Source organism: Neolamprologus multifasciatus, chromosome 13, assembly GCF_963576455.1.
Source record: "Neolamprologus multifasciatus chromosome 13, fNeoMul1.2, whole genome shotgun sequence".
NCBI lineage: Eukaryota > Metazoa > Chordata > Actinopteri > Cichliformes > Cichlidae > Neolamprologus > Neolamprologus multifasciatus.
In genome coordinates, this window is record NC_140451.1 from 27,214,097 (window position 1) to 27,233,894 (window position 19,798).

Genomic DNA, 19,798 nt, shown 5'->3' on the forward strand with positions numbered 1-19,798 from the left:
CTTGGTTTTAAAGACTTTCGGTTAGCTACACAGAATAATATGAGCATAAATTAAATTATTCCAAATATACAAGCCAATTTTTTAAAAAAAAAAGAGCTAGGCATCACACAACATGCCGAAATCTCAGACCACTACTCAGACACATAAAATGCATGCAGACACCAACACATAGCCTTACAGGGAGCTATTTGTCTTGGCGCGGCACACTGTACTCTTTACAAACGGTCTGGGTAATTGGTGATACATATCTAATATCACCAGTCATCGCCTCACTCCCTGGATGTTTCTGACAAGCAGAGAAGGAAACCCTGTAGCTTTCAAAAACAGAGCAAACACTTTGCTCCGCTCCTCTGCTGAACTCGCATACCACATCGCTGCAGCTGCCCAATTCAGTGCCTGAATGTTATTCTGTTTCCTTTGCACGCCAGACCCTCGGAGAAGCCAAGGGGTGTCCTCACAAATTCACACAGGCAAAGAGGAGTATTTTATACTGGGAGAAAATGAGAAGGCCCGCTCATGTCCATGAGGGACACCCCTCCATCGCAGGCATATATGATCTGCTAGGTTTTCCTCTGCCCTTCGAGCATTATACTTTTCACAGAAAAGCAAGATCCAAGGCTGCAGAAAAGCTTCTCCAGAGGGCTTCTGGGTATTAAACAAAGGAGCCTGTTGGTAGGAACTAGCGAGCAAACAGCTGGGCTAATAGAGCGGGACTAATTAACTACAGGGTCGCTCTCCGACTCTACTTGTCGATGCTTGCTGGATGTTTACAAAGACATCCCAGAGAAAGGGAGGAGAAAAATAAGAAGCTTTCTTCTTTGTCTGCTCTTTAGGGAGAAAGGAGACACCCAGGACTGATTTTAATGACATATGTGAAGCAAATGTGATCCTCCCTCCATTTTTTTTTTGAAACTGCCAATGGAATTTAGTGCTAAAAAATACCATCGGCATTGTGGTCAAAGCACAAACACCATAACTAAGAACGCAGCATGTGAGCATTGTCACCACACGCAAAAATAAAAAAGGGTTGTTTTTTTCACATTGTCACTGTGGGACCGAGAGCACTGCAAAACATCTGCTGGTTTAAGAGTTATTATTAACTAGCTTATTATTAAAAGTACATTATATAATTATCATTTAATTTGCTTTGTGAAAAATATTTTTCCCACAAATGAATTCAACAAGATTCACATGGTGAACACCAACTTTATATAATGCAAATCCCTTCTCATGAGTCTTACACTGTTGAATCTGGGAACACGAATACACTTCCGGATAGAGAGAAATTTTTATACCAGTGGCCAGTGAACCCTTAAGAAAAGAGGAAAGAGTGAAGCATGTGTTTGTCACAGGAATAGCCTCAGAAAAAAAAGAGAGAGAGGAGAGTTCACTAGTTAAAGGCCCTCAAACAGACAGCGTCGCTCTTTTGCTCCACTATAGGTGGAGGATTAAGAAGAGATGAACGTGGGGTAGACGATAAGAAGACCTGATACAAGGAATTATACAAAGATTGAGTGCTAAAGGAGGTATAGAAAGTGTGAGGACATGGATTGATGTACTTGAAAGAACTGGAGTAGAGGAGGTGAGTTGAAGGATAGATGAAATGAAAATGGAGGGAATGAGCAAAGAAGAGAAAGATGGCCATTAGCTGTGCAGCTCTACAGGCAGTGGGGAAGAAAGAGACATGAGAGAGAAAGGTCAGTGAGAAAGCAATCTGTAAAAGGTAGAAAGGAGGAAAAGGTAAAGGAAAGGGATCAGAAATAACAGAGAAACAAAGAAGTGATCAAAGAGAAAAGGAAGAAAAAAAGGTTAAAGAAAGGTGCAAAAGGAAGAGGAAATAAAGTGAAAATTGAGAAATGGGGCAGATTGAATAAAGGTGTGTAAAAATCTGAAAAATTGTATTATTTGCGGAGAAAGAAATAGCAACGGAAGAAAAGATAAGCAAAAAGCATGGCAAAATGTACAACACAGAGGGAAAACAGAGCTGTGAAAAATGTAAGAGGGAATGATGGGGAAGAATTAGAGCGCAAAAGGAACAAAGAGAGGTGAGAGAACGGGGAAAGAAGAAGGATAAACAAAGGTGGTGTTTTAGAGCGAGTGGGAGGCAAGGAAGAAAAAAGAGGGAGGAGAGAGAGAAAAACACAAGGATACACAAGGAGGGAGAGAGAAACCGACTGACAGTAAAATGAAAGAGAGACAGGAGAGTAGGTGGGAGACAAGGGAAAACTGGAGAAGAGAGGGAGGATGTTGAGATGAAAGAGAGAGGGGGGGTGAAGCTGTTGGGGAGAGAGAGTGAGTAAAGTGCCAAACAGATAAATAACCAGCTTACTGGGATTACCAAGTGACTGACACAGAATTTGCCAGAGCCAATATGACGTGGCACTGATAGCTCCTAACCCATATAAACCTGAAACTGGTCCAAGATGTCCTCCAGTATTTACTGTTGTCACTGCATTCTAATGCTCACCACTGTGTGTGTGCTACATACATGTGGACTTACATATACGGGCACATAGCAGGAGAGTTGTCAGCTTTGAAAAGACATTATTAGAGCTGGTTAAACGTTACCTGGATAAAAAATACAAATTAAGTAAAAATGCACAACATGTCCAAACGAATGCGGACATGTTATCGTCCCCACGAGTTCTCCGACTAAACAGTAGAGCTTGATTGTGCCTCAAATCTCAAACAATCGATTATAAGTATTCCTGAAAGGACATATAGGAGTGCTTTCACTTCAAACAAGCAAAAACAAGACTGACAAGTTGTAACAAGGCAAAAAAAACAACAACAACTAAACACATTAAAAAGGCTGGCACAGTCAAATTGTGCAATTTTATATGTATTTATTCACATGGATGTGCGACATCACTCTGCTTTAAAAACGATATATCATAATAGCACTTTGCACCATCAACCTCTGGAGTTTTTGTCTGAGGGAAGAAGTTTCCATTTTTGAAATGCCAATGGGCTAAAACTAGAATCACATGCTGTAACAGCCTCCACTTTTTCCAAGAGCCTCTCCGCCAAACCTTGATGGAGTTTTATACAGTTTGATGTGTCTTATTGCACCTCCTGGTTAAATAGAATAAATAAAACGCTAGCAACCATGCTTGACGGCCTCATACACATATACATGCATGATGTTTAGCTGCCATCTTGCAACACTTGGACGAATCAAAGCACATCATTCATTTTGCTGAAGCACATACACATTCTCACACACACACAACTGCATTATACTCTGTAATTACTTTAATAACAAACAAAAATCTGCAACAGCCTGGAAAAGGAGTTGGAGAAACAGAGATATGAAGAGATAGAGGGTGATGCGAGCGAGTCGGAGGAGGTGGGCAGACATAAGGAGCGGGTCTATAATTGGAAAGATGTGAAAAATGAAGTGTCAGTTTGGTCAATAGAGGGCAAAGGTCACAGAAGCAGGAGCCCAAACTCTGCACAGAGCACACTCATTAGAGCGACCAATCAGATCTCGCCTGGTTGCCCCAGACCATTACTCATCGCAGGCAGAGGAGTGCAGATACATTTCCACAATATCTCTTTGTCTTCCCCCGTTTTACTGTAATTTCACTCTTATTTTATCTGTTTGGTCTCCTCCTCCATATTATTTCAATTTTGTCTCAACTCGTGTCTGACCTCTCGGGCCTGAGCATTACTGAAGAGGGAGAGTCAAGCGCATACATATACAAGACAGAAAATGTGTGCGAAATAAAAAAAAATTTAAAAAAAGGAGAGACAACACGACCAAGTGTGAGACCGACTGAGACAAAGAGAGACAGAGTATGTGTGTGTGTGTTGACTATATAAATGGCTGCTCGTTGGAGTGGAAGGCATGGCGGCGCTCTCTGCTCCCACCCAGGCTCTGCCTCCTGGCACTGGCAACCCTGCAAACTGCTCGCCCTGACATCGCCTTCAATAATATATGAAGTTGCTTTTTTGACTACAGTTTGTTTGCAGCGCCTTCCCACCGCCACCATTTTCCCACTGCTGCCTCTCTCTCACAGCCTCTTTAACACACTCAGAGGCACACACATATTTTCTGATTGCATGTAGACATCCAACTCTGGCAGATTTGTCCAGTGGAAGGGAGAGTATGTATTGGAAGTGTATGCACAATAACAATAAAAAAAATAGGATTAAATTATGATCAGACTGCATGTTTTACATGCAATATTCTTCCAGAATAGTTCAGAATAGAAGCGGCATGAATGCAAAGACTGTTGTAAACGTAAGTAACCTCTAATAAAGGTCTCAAGCTTCACAGCACAAGTTATTTTAACAAGTTATTAATGTGGGGGATTTTACACTCTCTAAACACTTTCAAGTGCATGAATTCCCAAAGAGAGGAGCATAAAACAAAAACAAAAAAGTTGCTGCACTCAGGTAAAGACTATCTACCAAAATATGTCTACACTGTTTATGTGTTCCTATGCAAAATGAAAAGTCCCTACTAGATCCCAGAGGAGCTTTCACATACTTGACCGTGACCTCTGACCCCTCTGTGAGTTCTGTTGCAAAAACCAATCCCCTTTCCAAATACTCTGAATCAGCCTCTCTCACTTCGTCCTCACACATAATAACGTTTTCTCTGACGGATGTCGTATAATATACTCTGCATCTTGGTCAACACATAAACGGTGCCCCCGTCCTCTGTCACATGATCTCTTACCTTGTTCGCTGCTGTTGTCACCACTGTGCGATGTGTGTCCCCCGCTGGATGGTCCCGGCGTGCCTCCAGAGCGCGTGGACGCCGTGTCATCGTGATCTCTGTTCCAGGACGTCTGAGAAAAAGAGACAAAATCGAAAGGTTAATCGGCTAATCGAATACTCAACTTTCCTGTGTCATTGTGATTTTTAACCAAATTTCATTATCATCTTTTGAAAGCTCTGGTCTACATGTAATGTCCATTACGTCCAAGAGAGCCAGTCAAACTCAAATGAAATCAATCTCTGCCAACTCTCAGCCCAGTCATCCAGTGTGTGTGAGGCCCTGCAACAGTCTTATGGAATAAGGATTATTGAGGCTTGATAAAGAGAAAAGCTCAGACAAATAGAAAGTGAACATGTTGTATTAGTTCCCAGCTTTCTGAGGCATGCAATCTGCGGCTGCCTCCATTTGGCTCAAACCACTAGCAGATGAAAATACAAAACAGCTACAACTTAAGATAGGCTTCAGCAAGCGCCAGGGAGTGATGTCATCCGAGCAGAGTGGAGAAGGAGGGAGAGAGAGAGTGCGAGGTAAATAACTTTAAGTATTGCTACATAAGTATAATTCCTCTCTTTTGTCCAAAAGGGAAAGGGGGGGAAAAATGGATGACCAGTCCCACTAATGTTGAATTAAACTTCATCTGAGGCAGCAGAGCCAAGACTGGGACATAATCAAATAAGCTAAAGTTTTCCCACAGTTGAGCAAAAAAAAAAGAAACAAAAGTATTGCATGACAAACTAAACTAAGGCTGATTTTAAAGAAATGAAAAAGTCTAAGCAACGCAAAAGTATAAAAACGCATTCCTTTTTCTATAAGGGTTTTTTTTAAAACAGATAAACTTGACTGACAGCAGACTAAGACTCATTTTACTCTTACTAGTTTGTGTCATCAAAACACAAGCAGCTGACTAGACAGAGAGACTCAGGAGACAGGCTTTTATTTATATATAGTTATTTGTGTGTGTGTGTTAGGCCAGATGGTGTCAGCTGCACACTGGATGGTAGAGAGCTAATGGCCCAGAAAGGAGTAAAAACCGAAGCACACACACACACACATGCACACACAAAATAGTGTCCACAGATGCAGGCAGACAAAAAAATAGAGGAGTCAAGTTTTCTCCCATATATACAGGTTCGATGCTTACAAACAGACATACACTGTGCATACAGCCTGCAAAGAAAACACATAGAAATCTCACCCTGCCCCATACAAAGCTGCTGCGTACTATTGAAACTAAACCAGATGTTACTTCTTATCTCTGAGTGCCTCTGAAAAGCAACATTAGCGCTGAGGACAGGAGAGAAAGAGACTTCAGAATAGAAGGAAATGGAATCTAATGTGTTATCACACACGGTTTGCTATCACAAAAAAACAACGCAACAAACAAAACACACGCAGACAAACACTTATCGAGCCTCCTCTACCGCCCGCGTGAGCCTATCTTTGCTCGGTGAAATCAAATGAAGGAGATATCAAGGGGCAATGTGGTGTTTGCATCACGCTTTTAGGGCTTTGCGACGAAATGACTAATAGAAACCCACACGGAGGAAACAAGGAAGGAGACGAGAGGAGCACACTGGGGAACAACTGGTTTCAATTGGGACACTACAATTGGCTCTGCCGCAGCAAGAGGGTTTCAAGTTGAGTTTAGCATTATAAAAAGGCAGACACTAATTCATGACTCAGGTTTGTTTTAAACAACATATAGAAGGAATAGAATAACAGAAAAGAAAAGAAAAGTCAGCAAATTCAACACATTTGGGGTCTGTTAGAGCTCTTTTGATGTTCCTGGGCTATGAAATTATATTCCAGTGCTTACATGGACAATATAATTGTTGTTTTCCAAATTAGGCTTTGAGGCTTTGCAAGAAAGAGGGGAGTCACTGCACAAAGGCATGACTAGGATGGCGACTGGTTAGATAAACGCTGATTTTAACAGGGATAAGATACCGAAAAGATCCCTTCTCCACCTCTTACAAATTCTTTTTTGCTGACCGTAGAACATTGAAAAATGAAACACCCGTGCATGACCAAGTTAACTCCAGAGAACATCAGATGTGAGGTAATCCAGACCACATGCTCAGCGAGCAAAAAGTTAACTCTGGCTTTTGCCGTGTTTTTCAAAACTGAAGCATTTAAAATATGAGCAGAACTTGTTTATTCAGAGCGCGATGAAAAAGAATAGTACAGTACCCCAGGGATGTCGAACAGCAAGCATTAAAAACCCAAGAGCCTCAGCTTGCAAAAAGGATATTTTTCCCCCCCCATGTTCTTTTTGTTTTAATTCTATAACAAATTCCATTTGAAAATATAATTAGAAAGTGGAGGGGGGAAATGGCAAACTACTGCATTAGCTGTAATTGAACAAAAGAGCGCTTTGCCTGCTGGGAGGTGGCCACTGAGGACCCACGGGAAACGGGGCGGGGCTGAGACAGGACCTGGTGGCATCTCCGCGGGGATGAGGAGTTTATTTATAATCGCAGGCCGCGCTTGGATGGAAAGGGCCTAGCACTGATCCAACACACAATTATTGCACACACGGCTGAAAACACACAACCGACAAACACTCGTAGCAGTGCGCACAGGTCATGCAGTGCATTTGCACACACACCCAGTCACAAGTAAATTTGTTTTGATCACTTGGTTTGTGTGCACACACACACACACACACACACACACACACTCACAAACACGCTTTTCATTTACCTTATACAAACACATCGCATCGCTGCCATACCCACGGCCTCTATTTAACAAAAGCACACACCTTGACCGCAAGACACAGGGAAACAAAACAATGCACACCCTGTGCCAGCAAGACTACGGCACACAATAAAGATCTTCACCTTCAAAATATGGGGTATGTAAATTTTCAAGATGAATAGATGCATAAATAGAAAGCTTGAGGTAGTGGAAAGAAGGAGAAACTTGTCCTTCTGCACACATAGCAGCACGCTTGATTTATTCTGTCCCTTAATGAGCCGCCATAGTCTCTCACCACCTCTCCGTTCCCCTCTCTTTAACTCTTCCCTTCACCTGCCGTCTCCTGTGCAGGATGCACATTAATTCAATGCTTAATTGTTTAGTAAATTCAATTTTCCACATTCTATTCTGCCTGTCTTTAGGTAAAGTTCTTAAATCGGTGCCGCCAAGCTGTGGGAACCCTGTTTTTGAGCCATGCATACCTTTTTTTTTTCATTACCATTTTTCTTCCCTACACCACCCTAATTCGCCATGAAAAGATTTTCCTTGCTGGAAATTCTGATTCCACTATGATCGGTGAGGCATTCCAATCCAATGCATTCTCATTGTGCCGCGTCTTAGATGCAAGAGGGGCTTCCCTTTCTGGCTGTGCCAGGCCCCATATCATACAAGCACTCATGCAAGAAATGTTGCCTTGCCAATTCATTTGCAATAATAAAGAAAATGGTTAAGGTTGTTGTGCTTTGCCCCCCCTGCCTACGCTTCTCCCTTTCTTCACTCTGAAATATCTTTTGTGATGATATGGATATTTACTTTTCACTCTGTGCCAGTGAGCGTGCGGAAATAATCATATGTGCATACTTACAGGCACAGACATAAATATCCAAATAACCCCCCACACATACACTCTTCACTGGTGGTACATCTGAATCAAAGATGACAGTTGAGCTACTCCATCCCCCAGAATTCTTTGGTGCATCTACTCTCTGTGGTAGTTTTCTTTAACACCATTTTTGACCTTTGCAACAGCACTGCTTTCTCAAGTTGAAACCGGCGAGAATGCCATGTGTTGCAGCAGCAAGATGGCATGCAATAACTCCAGACACATTCTGCCACTCAGCTGAATGCTGGTGGGAAAGCTGTAAGTGAAAGGGGCTGAAAGGCCAGCTATTGTAAACTCTTGTTTACTTTGCTTTTCACTGTAACTAGATAAAGCAGGATCTGCCTCTCTGATAACCTGCCAGGCAAGTGCTTGCCTGACTACTTCGGTTTTCTGTGCTCTCTCCACCCCTCTCCTCCCCTTGTTGCAATATTACTGCTTCCAAAATGAAAAGAGGGGCTGATAATGGTATGCGTGTGGAAAAAAAAAAAAAGGGGGGGGGGGGTGTAGAGAGAAAAGACCCCTCACTCCCTCCCATTCTGTTCAACACTCCCCCTTCCTCCCTAACTCTTCACAATAGACAAAGAAAGAAGAAATAACCTTATAATTGCTAAAGGGGGTGAGGGAGAAAACTGGATTTGGTCTCTTGAGTAAGTAAAGTATGCTACACTCAATAGCCGTCAGGTACTCTTCAAACGGCTTTTTAAAACCGGTGGGTTAACCTCATAGAGACAACCAAAGATAATTACATGTTTAAGATAATTACTAGAGCTTTCAAAGTCCATTTAGATGACACTCGTGGAAACTGACAAACTGATTTCCCTTCCTCTGTGGCCTCTTCTACTGCAGCTCTTACTATAGACTCCCTGGTTACCCTCTATGAGCTGAAATCCAAACAAAAACATTAGCTCAAGTGCTTTCCCCTCTCCACGCCATCGAACCCCAAACAAAGCAATGGAAAGGTGGGCATTATTAGTTGACGACACGTTTTGCTGTGGTTTCTTCGTTAGCCTAGCCTGACTTGGAGCCACTGCGCTGGGATGTTCTCGGCGGATTCCTTGGAGACGGGTTGTTTGTGATGGTGGCCATTGTCAGAGGCTTGCAGGGGGTTAAGGGGGAGAGGAACTTTCCATTAGCTAAGTACACATGTGTTAAGCCAGGTTATTGTTTACTTAGCCAAAGAAACCACAGCAGGCCTCAGGGACAGACATGGCCGCCCATCATAAGTAACAGCAGACACAAACCAAAAACTTTATTTGTAACTGGGAAATTCTGACTATCATAGTGTGTCTGTGACACAGTGAGGCCGCACTAAGCGCTAGTTTTAAAAACAACTCATAAATCAACTTTAACAAAAAAAGGCCATAACAGCAAAATAAAAAAACAAAACATACGCACTTTAGATGTGTGAAAAAAAAATTATGAAGGCACGAGAGAGGCTCCTGACATTCTAGTTCTTTGAAGTTACTTCAGTCTTGAGTTGCTCAATCATAATCACCCCTACTTGCTATTCCACCACAATTATAAAGAGGCTAAGAAACACACAAGTCACGTGGTCACCTCTTTGTATCACTTGTTGAATCCCCAACAGCCGCCCTGCATTCACTACCGAATGGAAGAAAAGGGGGAGTTTAGGCAAAGGGGGAGTAGAGGAGAGAAGGGGTGAGTGGGGGTCAAACCTCTCTTCTATTCAACTACAAAAGCTGCTATTACCAACAATCACTACAATGATTCAAAAGTTTGTATTAAGAACAGCAGTGTGCCACTGTAGGAGAGAGAGGGGGATGAAAAAAAAAACAGAGCGAGTGTGTGCGCCTGTTAAGTCGGGTGAAACTCGATCCATACTTCAACGAGAAGCGGATAGATTAGCGATAGCGGTGTACTGATTAGGAAAATAGTGGCTGACCCTGGCAGTCATGGTTTCCATTGAGCTAGGAGTGGGGAGGGAGCAGGGGTCACTCTTTGACCGCCAGAGTTACCTAAACCAACACTGCTGGGTCTCACTGACCTGGAAACCCGTACTTGTATGGCATAACAGTGCCAATTGTTGGGAAAAAGATACCGCGATAGCGCTATCAGGAGCAAATTCTTACACAGTGACCACAACACAAAGCTCAAACAAGCCGGGTTTGTTTAGAAAAGATTGTGCAGGTTAGAAGCACAACAGCAACTATAGATGTTATTTCAGATTGCGGCCAATTTCACCTTATTTTCACATTATTTCAACTTCTCAGGAAAAGACTCAGCATTCACAATCAAAGAAAAAGTCAGGCAGTAAATATTTTTAAAAGGAAATTTCAATTATTTCCAGTCCCACTTCAGCCTGCATAGCTCAATCAAGTAGAGGAGCTCTTGAGATTTGTAGTGAGTCCTCATCACGATTAGTACTGTTGTCCTCTACAGCAGAAAGCCTGGGCCCTCAGAGTTCATTAGTAAATTGCTACACCCCTCCCCATGTGCTCTGTGCAATTAAAGGCAAATGTGTAAATGACGTACAGCAGCGTGGAAATACCTCCCCACTTCTTTAGACTGAGGTGAACGTGTGCGCCAGGCAAATAGGGACACAATCAGCAGAGTAACTCTTGCCATATTTTCACAGCAAGAAGAAGATTGAGACAGACGCGGCAATATTCGCGGTCACGTTAAAGGCCTTCGCGAAATTAACTTCTTGTGTTTTTTATGTCTGCATACTGATTAGCTCAAAGTAGATCTAATGGGGCAAAAACATGCAGCTCAAAGGGAGGAAATCAACGTGAATGTGGTGGAAAGCTCTCCAGAGACCGGCAAGGAAAGAGTTAAGAAAGTCCAACTGGTGCTAACCAGTCACTCCACTCACATAGCACCTGAGGGGGGTGCTGCATTTATCAAGCCAGTCTGAACACACACACACACACCAGCACACGCACAAATACACACACACATATATGCATACACTTGCAGACAGATGCGTGCACAGAGCTTGTGCGCGCACACCCACCCACACCGAAAGACACACACAAACATAGGAGGGTATGCCCAAACTGGCTGGGCTGCATTCACAAGCCAGTGCAGAGCCTCTGACTTTTTCACCTCTCAGCTATGCTCTGCTTTCTTTTGAAAGAGGCGCTCAGTGTCCTTTCATATTTCCTCACATAGGCAGGCCGGAAAACCAAAAAAGGAAAAAAAAATGTAAAGACATGTAAAGAATATTCAGAAAAATCACTGTTATGACGCAAGGGTACATAATGCAGCAAGGAAGTCAGCGTTGTTGAATTGTTGAGTTTAATAAATTCAAAGTAGTTTTTTCCTCTGACATTTTTTTCCTCTGCTACAGTCGCCTCACTGGAATAAATTGGTTTATGAATAAATGAGCCTGCTTTCTCCATCTTGTTAACATTGTTCTTTTGTGCAAATTCTCAGCATTTTTTTCCAGTCCACTTCAACTTTATGCCCGAGGGCATATATTAAAAATACATATGGAAAGAGATAATGCACACACAATGCAAATCCGTTAAGGATGTCACCACCTAACAACTGCAGATAAGATGCCACACAAAAATAGCCCATAAAAATTTAAAATATATATATATATTCTGCCACAAGTAAGTCATGAAGTGCAGTGCCATTGGATTGACAATGTAAGTATTCAGCGGTGAGAGGCATGCACCCTCTGCCTGTTTGGATATGCTCATTTACACACAGACTGCTCTTGTGGACAGTCTCCACATTAGGCCATCCTACCAGAACATCAGCCCATCCCTCAGTATTACAAATCTGTCAAAAAAGTTTGCTCTGTGTTTTAATACAAACTGTGCCTGTAGGTCATTTTTTACGATTCTGTCAGCGTAAACATAAGCTTGTATGGGTTTTGGCCTGAATTGGCTATATGTAGGCAACCGTCATTATATTAAAATAGGCCACGTCTTCATCTTACAGTCAATTAAAGATCTGCATCAGTGCCGCAAGCACAACATCATTTTCTTCATATACCTAGAATCCCAAGGGTTTTAACACACTATTTCAATATCTATATACCATAAGGCTTCATTCCATGTTCTGACCTATCTATAAAAAATTTGACAACTGAATCCCTGAGAGAATACAACAGGCTGTTTAAAGAGACACTTAAAAGCACAAGTGGTGTCTGTGTTATTTAATTCTGTTCCTGGATTAAATGAAGTATTATCTTCTGGGTGATCTTTCTCATTTCCATAATCAGACATAAGGGCCAGGGATGGAGGAGTGCATGCGCAGCAGAGTGAGGCTCTTCCCAGTTGGGCCCCAATCGGCTCCCAGTCCTCCCATTCAGCACAGAACATAAAAGCCGCTGGCTGTCTCTCTCTCTTCTCAGACCAGCCACTCAACCATATGGAAGTCCGCGGATTTAAATTATTTAGCCTAATCGCTTCATTACTTTTTATGTCGGACTATCCAACTAATCCCTTTAATTTGGACACTTGATTCCCCCTCCCCCGCGCTGTCTATAGGTTATTGCCGCCACACTCCGAAGTAATTTCTTCAAACTCTGGTATAACTTAGCGAAACGTGCATGCAGCCCGCTTTCCTGCATACAGGGCGTGAGCTATTAATGGCCGCAAGTCCAGATTTGCATAGTTATAATGATCGGTTGCTGTTATCATTATTTAACGGCAGTGTAAGGACCATTAGGGTCATGCCTGTGCGCACACTACAATGTCCCCGGAGTGCAAACAGTCAGTGAAGCACATAATGAAGGCTGTGGTTATCTCTGATATCTGCACAAAAGGAAACACTTCTTAATCTACCTTTAATGCCCCCTGCTTCTATAGCTTTCGAAAATAAACCGTCTTATTGGCGCTGAATCTGTGCGCTCTGAGCGAAACAAAAGCGGGGGAGAGGAGGGGTCTCGATAAGCAGTGTGCACTCATGTCTAAGGAAAAATACTGACAAGACGCGAAATGAACCGTGAACTCTAGCTACAGTGGAGAAACCAAGGCATCTAAACCACAGTGTGCAGCCCATGCTGCTGCTGCTCTCTTCTGGGCTGCAAAACAGAGAGGAGCTGATAAGGCTTTAGATTCAAAAAGAGAAAGAGAGAAGAGCGGGAGAAATGGAGAGAGGAACTAAATTAAAATCGACATGGAACAGGTCAAGTTTATGGCGATGCTTTTTCAAGCTAATCTTCCCAGGTCGGTTCCGGGTTCAAGTCTTAATGGGCCAATAATAGCAACATTATTCCGATTTTTCTTTTCTTTTTTCATTCCGAAGGATGGAATGGAAACCGTCTTTAATCATATGCAAATAGCAGCGCAGCACAGTAGTGACCCAGAATAGCTAAATGGCCAGCAGGGAGAACACGCGCGCGCGCACACGCACACACACGCGCAGATGGAGAGATGTACCTGATCAAGGGCCACCGATCTCGTGATTTCCTCGCTGTCTGATTTGGAACCGCCCTCCCTGTCGTCTATGACCAAGTCGATGGGCATCTTGCCTTTCAAGCAGCTGATGTACCGGTGACAGAAATTATCACACAGCTCGTGCACCTAAAGGGAGAAAGAAGGCAGAGGTGTTACACACTCACCCAAACTACACGACAGTGCCATGCGCAACCACGACACCGATTCGACGCGCAAAAGTGCCCCGAAGACTTTTTGTGCATTTTGACACAGCTAAAAATTACATTTGTGAATCTGTATTTAAACGTTATATACGTATATATAAACTTTCTTTTAAACTTATGTTTACGGGTTTATATTAACTTCTTGTTAATTTTCTTTCGTCTGTAAAAACTGAAAGATCACTTTGGATTCAGGATGATGTTCCCGCGCCTTTTGTGGCAGTGGACTGTCCTGAATGGAATAGTCAACTTCATTTTTTTTCTCCTCTCAAAATAGAGATATCGTCGAAAATTGACAGTGACAAGAGGGCTCTGAGGCTACAACGCACTCAACACCCGTGTTAAATTCATCATCAGTGCCCTGGGTTGTGGCCATTAGAGGAGGGTGACCCGCTTGACTGACATTTAAGGTAAACTGTTTAATTTCATCAACTTATTATATTATCACTGCCAATGTGACGCATCCGACTACTTGAGAAACAAACAGAAAAAGGATAAACGCATGCGCAAAAAATACTACTTCAAACTTTATTTAGGCTACTGAGTTTATATGTACAGAATATATATAGCTTTCCGTAGAGAAGCAAGATCTGTAGGGAAAGAAGTGCATGCACGGAGATAAGTTTAAAAACGAAAACTTTTTAACAGTTTTGATTATGTTTGAGAATGTCAACGTTTAGGCTAAAGTTGGCTTTAGAGGCTATCGCAGTCCATCTGAAACGAAGACAAATCAGAGTTTTACACCCACTACTGCCTCTATCCACAGATGGTTGCCTGGGGCCTTTTGCCCTCCACAAAGAATCATTTTTTTAAACACGCAAAATTCGCCTATATGTTTCACCTTGCACGCAATTTCTGCCAGCATTAAACTTCATTAAAACATGGGAGAGACTGGGCACAGAGATATCTGTTCCAGTTGTAACAGCTTGCGTCGTGATTAAACGCGGAAGAGAAATGGCCCCATGATTGATTTTGACGCTAATTATAACCGACTAGCAAAAATACATTTATGCAAATACAGCCCATAGGTCTGAAGTGGCACAGTGGACAGAAATGGCGAGAGAATATTACCTTCTCCAGCTCCAGAAGATGAAATCGTAAAACTTGAATGGCTTGAATCATCTGAAAAATTAAAATAACAATAAAAAATGAGCTGTTCACATCTCTTGATATTAAACAGACGCGTTTTTCTCAATACAAGTAACTGTAGATGAGGAAAATATTCATGTGAATGGATTTTATGTGGAACTGATATTAAACTTGGATGTTATTGCAATATGGAGAGCAGGCGTACAGTACAGACTGAAGCTGCAATAAGCCTCAGAGTCAGAGATCTATTAGTCACCAACTAGTCGAGGGGAAGCGTTACTCTAACATTACATTTAAAGTATCAAACTGAACAAAGTGGAAAGACTGAATAGAATAAGTTTCCAGGCAGGGTTCAAAGGTGTGTGACAGCTGTCTGACAGCAGCCCTTCATCTGCAGATACAACCGGGGGCCATCATGATATCAAACAGCCCAAAAAAAGGGAATATCAGCTGCAATCCTGCTTTAACTTTTCAGCACCACGTGGCTGCCTGACACAGATGAAAAGCCCGCCACATCCAAACAACAGCTGGCATATTCAAAAATGCAGTACGAAAATGCAGAAAATGTCATTTGTGCAATAATAAAATATAGAGCTTACCAGATTATCCAATTCTGGATTCGATGAAAATAAAGGTTTTTCTGCCCGAATCTAAAACCCAAAACATTTCTTTATAAAATATATGAATATAAAACGTCACACTGATATTTTTAACATATAATGTAGTATTAAATTCACATACACGCATTAAACGGAACACTAGTTACTTCTTCGCAAAGACAGTGCACAATATGAAATTAGAACATTGTAAAAATCGCGTTAATTTGAATGGTAGATGTCTCTTTAATTCATTTCAGTGCAGAATTAAGTGTAAGCACAAAAGCCACAATTGCACATTTCGGACTGTCAGGTGAGAGCTCACGCTGCTCGAGCATGCAGATTAAGAAGAGTCAAAGTTTCCTGACCTGTTTTGCAAACACTGCTATGTCTTCATTGAAAGATTCCGATGAACAAACGTCTCCTCCCGCCACCCCGGGCTCTCTGGGGGTGCAAGTCGCTAATTCACATTTCTCAAAAATCAGTGCAAGCAAGGGGAACAGGGGGTGCCTGGGAACACACACAATAGCAAATGTCACCAGAGAGAACAGCGCCGGGGTCAAGACTACTCCAGGCTAGATTTAGCCAGCCATGGTACTCTTCAACAACTCACCCATGGGGACTGCTGCTGCTGCAGCCCATGCTATTATATTATGCAGAGGCTCGGAGAAAGGCTTCAAACAGCGGACAGACTTTTGTGATTAAATCTAGGCGCGCCTAATAGCATAAAAGCTTTAGAGTCTGTCAAACAATTTCTTGCACAGGTCTCCGTTTGCATCACAGGCGTGTGTTTGTTTGGCAAAGAAAAAGAAAGAAAAAAAACTCGACGGTTAAATGTGCAGACATTTATTATTTATTGTTCAAGTCCTTAGAATAAATATGTGCAGCCTGGTAATGCGGAGGTGAACGCGCTACCTGAAGTTGTGCCACTGTGGCAAAAGGTGGTAAAACTGCAACTGGCCTGAAAACGCTCTTCTTAGATTTTAATAAACTCACGTAAATTAATAAATGATTTTCTTTGAACAGTTTTTTAAATTTGCTGAAGCTTTGCAAATTAATACAATTAATTCAAAATGTTAAAAAGCAGAATCTATTTATATTTGTATTTTTTTTTTACTTATAATAAACGGCAAAGCTTTAAATGGAATATAAGCGGGAAAACTTGGGGGTGGAAAAAGCTCTGCGTATAGGTGAGCTTGTTTCAGAAATATTCAAGTCAAAAAATAATTGCAACAACGGGAGATTGGCGAGTCTTCCAAGTACAAAAAATATTGCTATATCTTTCACCCAATAGAAAAACGCAACAGACATGACTGGACTGAAAAGTACAACACTCCAAATTATGCCAAAAAATAAAAGAGCAGGAGAAGCCCGCTTAGCCTCTCTCCTCCCCAGCGCCTCTGCATCAGTTTGGGTTCCTGTGTGTCTTAAACTCTTCACCGGGACAGATTGCTGTCCCTGGCATCAAGCCTGTGTTTTCTTTTGTACGAGGCTGATTTTGCACCCACTTGCCCACCCCAGCTGGCCCCTCCAGGCCTGGATACACGCCTGCCCGAAAGAGTGAGTTTCCCCACGGAACGAAGGCGTGCACCTACCCGTATATAGCGTCTTTATCTCTCTTGAGAGCGTCGTTAACGGAGGAGCCCATACTAGGAGGCATGGTGTTGGTGTGGGCGGTGTGCGGGTACTGGTGAGTGTGCATCTGGGGACCGTGGTTGAGGTGAACCGCCTGCATGGACCGGGCGCCGTGCGGGTCTCCGTACATGGTGGTCGGGATGCCCACACCGTCCATCCCGTAGTGGGGCAAGTCTTCGTACTGCACACAACAAACACCCGGGTCAACAGTGAATATAGACGTACAAGACTATATTAGACTGATTAAAACTTTAGTGTAAAAACAGCGAAGTGTAAAAGTGAGTAGCAGGAGAAGTGACACTTGTAGTGTTGTTTTTTTTTCTTCTAAGAAAAAGTTCGGCCAAGCTGAAGAAATAATTTAATTAATTTTACAAAATTAAGAACGTGTTTTTAAATAAAAATCCAAAATTTTCAGGTACACATACGCTTAGCTGCTCTTTTAAAAATAAATGTTCATAAAAATTGAGGAGGGGAGAAATAAAAGAAATGTAAAGCAAAAGAGAGACAAATTCACGTCTGTGTTTTTGATTTTATAATCAGAGAAAGTTTTAAAGACTTGAGTCTAAAACTGAGTTGTCTCCAGTAAGAAAACTGCACTGATAATTCTGAAGTGCAAGCTAGTTTTTGTTCTCGACTCATTCCCAGTGACCCTTGAAGCCCGGAGGAAAAACACATATGAATTATTCAATATGTTCGAAATTACTGGGAGTACAAAAACTGTAGCAACACGGCTCGCTTATTATTATCGCCATTAACCAGGCGGTTGTTGGGCTTTAACACCATAAACCCGGAGTCCTGTGTTGTCACAGTGTACAACAACAAAAGTCTTAAAGTTGTTAATTGCGGCGTTTCTCATTTTAAAGGCTCGTAACTGTGCTGCATGTTCTTACTTATCGAGCACGCTATGATTAGTGCAAACAAAATTAAACAACACAAGTCGCGTGCTGTGTTTTTCATGTTGTTAACCGAAGGTGAATATTCAAACTTTTTTCATGCGTCGCTTTTGAGTGAATTACCACCCAGCCTTCACGTTTTTGGTTTGTAACTACTCAGAAATGTTGCTTCTGGTCTGAGAAAGGTCAAATTAAGCAACTTATTTGAGGTTTGCTTTTTTCATACACAAGAAAATATGCTTGAAATATTAATGACGTTCTTTTAGACGTGACAAACAAGTGCCGGTGGAAGAGTAAAATGCATTATCACTTAAGGCTGAGCATGTCGACCCTAAAGGCAAAGAGGTGCAAACCCCAGCGTGGTGTAGCCCCAGTGCCAAATTCTGCAGCTAAATGTGTCCAGTGTCCCTAACATCCCCGCTTTTACGCTGTTTATTATCCGTGTGAAGATTCAGCTGCTGCTCTAAAGAAGTCCCTGGATTGTGCGAATCAGAGCGTTTGTCATCACCTCGTTATTAGGGAAAAAGTGCCTTACTTGCTCGAGGCTTATTTTTTGCATATTTAAACGCATTCTACGACGTGCCGTCGATTGACGAACAACCGACGGAATTTTTATTTTGATCGTAAATACTCGATAAGTAAGCTTGATGGAGCAGCCAACAGAGAAAAGTAGAGATTTGTTTTGCCTCCATGCCCTCCCCCATTTTGCTTCCAGTAACTGGCCTGTCATAACTAATCTAAAAAACACAGCCGATGTGAGATATGATCACGGTCCCAGTGTCTCTCAGTAGGCCGGTTTGTGGGACAAACGAGAGCGACCGTGCGTAATACCGGGCCAAAAACACGCCAAACATGAAACCGTCCCTCCGTGTGTCAGGAAGACGACAGAAACTTTCGCCGCGAATGTGTGTCCGTGTGGGTATGTGTGTCATTAAGCCACGTTACAGCGCAGCATAGCATTCAAGCGCAGCAGACTTGGAGAAACTTTTTAGGGGGGATTGCCCTACGTACCCGTTGCGCCATAACCCTCCTCACTCCCTGGTCGTCCTTTCACTTTAGGTAAATCCCCTCTGCGGCCAGGGTGGAGACGAAATAAAGAAAGAAAATCCAAATAAATGAGAAGATGTTTCAGCCAAAATCCCGTTTGCCTTTTCTTTTTTTCCACGGAACGATGAAGCCAGCTCCCGCTTTCTGTGCAAGTTTAGCCCAGGCGCGGCAAATAGGTCCTCGGCTATCCTCGGGGCAGCAGCACCGGGCTCCTTTTCCAAAACCAGGATGAAAATAAAAAAGCCCCTCAAACAAAACTGGCGACTCTCATGGCTTTTTGCCACTCCGCCTGTCAGTCAAAACGCGAGGGCTTGTCAAAAGTACCGGATGAATGATGGTCCGACGTGCGTCTCCACGGGATCGGCACCACCTAAATGTTAATGGTCACAATCACAGTTAAAAAATGAAGCAGCTCTCCCCTCGTTTTCTTTGATCACTCTCGGCTCCCGGCTTGATTTTCTTATGCAAAAGCGTCTAGAGGAGATCAAGAGGAGGTGGGGTGATAATTCTGGCTTAGGCTTTCTTAAAGGAGCCACGATCGATGCTGTGCGCGTGTATGCGTCTGCATGTGTGTGAGTGCGTGTGTATGCGTGAGCCGCCTGCCCGTTTGTGTACAATGGATGTGTGTGTTGAGCTGAGGAGGAGCGGAGG

The 19,798-nt window shown here is 42.6% G+C and overlaps 1 protein-coding gene across 2 annotated transcripts in view; it reads right to left on the reverse strand.

Annotated features, from left to right (window-relative positions):
* The window catches only part of meis1b (Meis homeobox 1 b), a 78,124-nt gene extending 58,333 nt beyond the window's left edge, over nucleotides 1-19,791 (reverse strand). Inside the window, exons 1-7 of one of the 2 annotated variants that reach the window (XM_085182319.1) lie at nucleotides 19,112-19,791; nucleotides 17,168-17,388; nucleotides 15,941-16,082; nucleotides 15,576-15,626; nucleotides 14,959-15,009; nucleotides 13,670-13,813; nucleotides 4,688-4,799 (exon numbers count right to left, since the gene is read on the reverse strand). In XM_085182319.1, coding sequence (XP_085038445.1) covers nucleotides 4,688-4,799; nucleotides 13,670-13,813; nucleotides 14,959-15,009; nucleotides 15,576-15,626; nucleotides 15,941-16,082; nucleotides 17,168-17,388; nucleotides 19,112-19,123 — 733 coding nt within the window. In that variant the 5' untranslated portion in view covers nucleotides 19,124-19,791. The remainder of the gene's footprint in view (nucleotides 1-4,687; nucleotides 4,800-13,669; nucleotides 13,814-14,958; nucleotides 15,010-15,575; nucleotides 15,627-15,940; nucleotides 16,083-17,167; nucleotides 17,389-19,111) is intronic. The other variant, XM_085182318.1, reaches the window with a different exon arrangement.
* Between the last annotated feature and the right edge of the window lie 7 nt (nucleotides 19,792-19,798).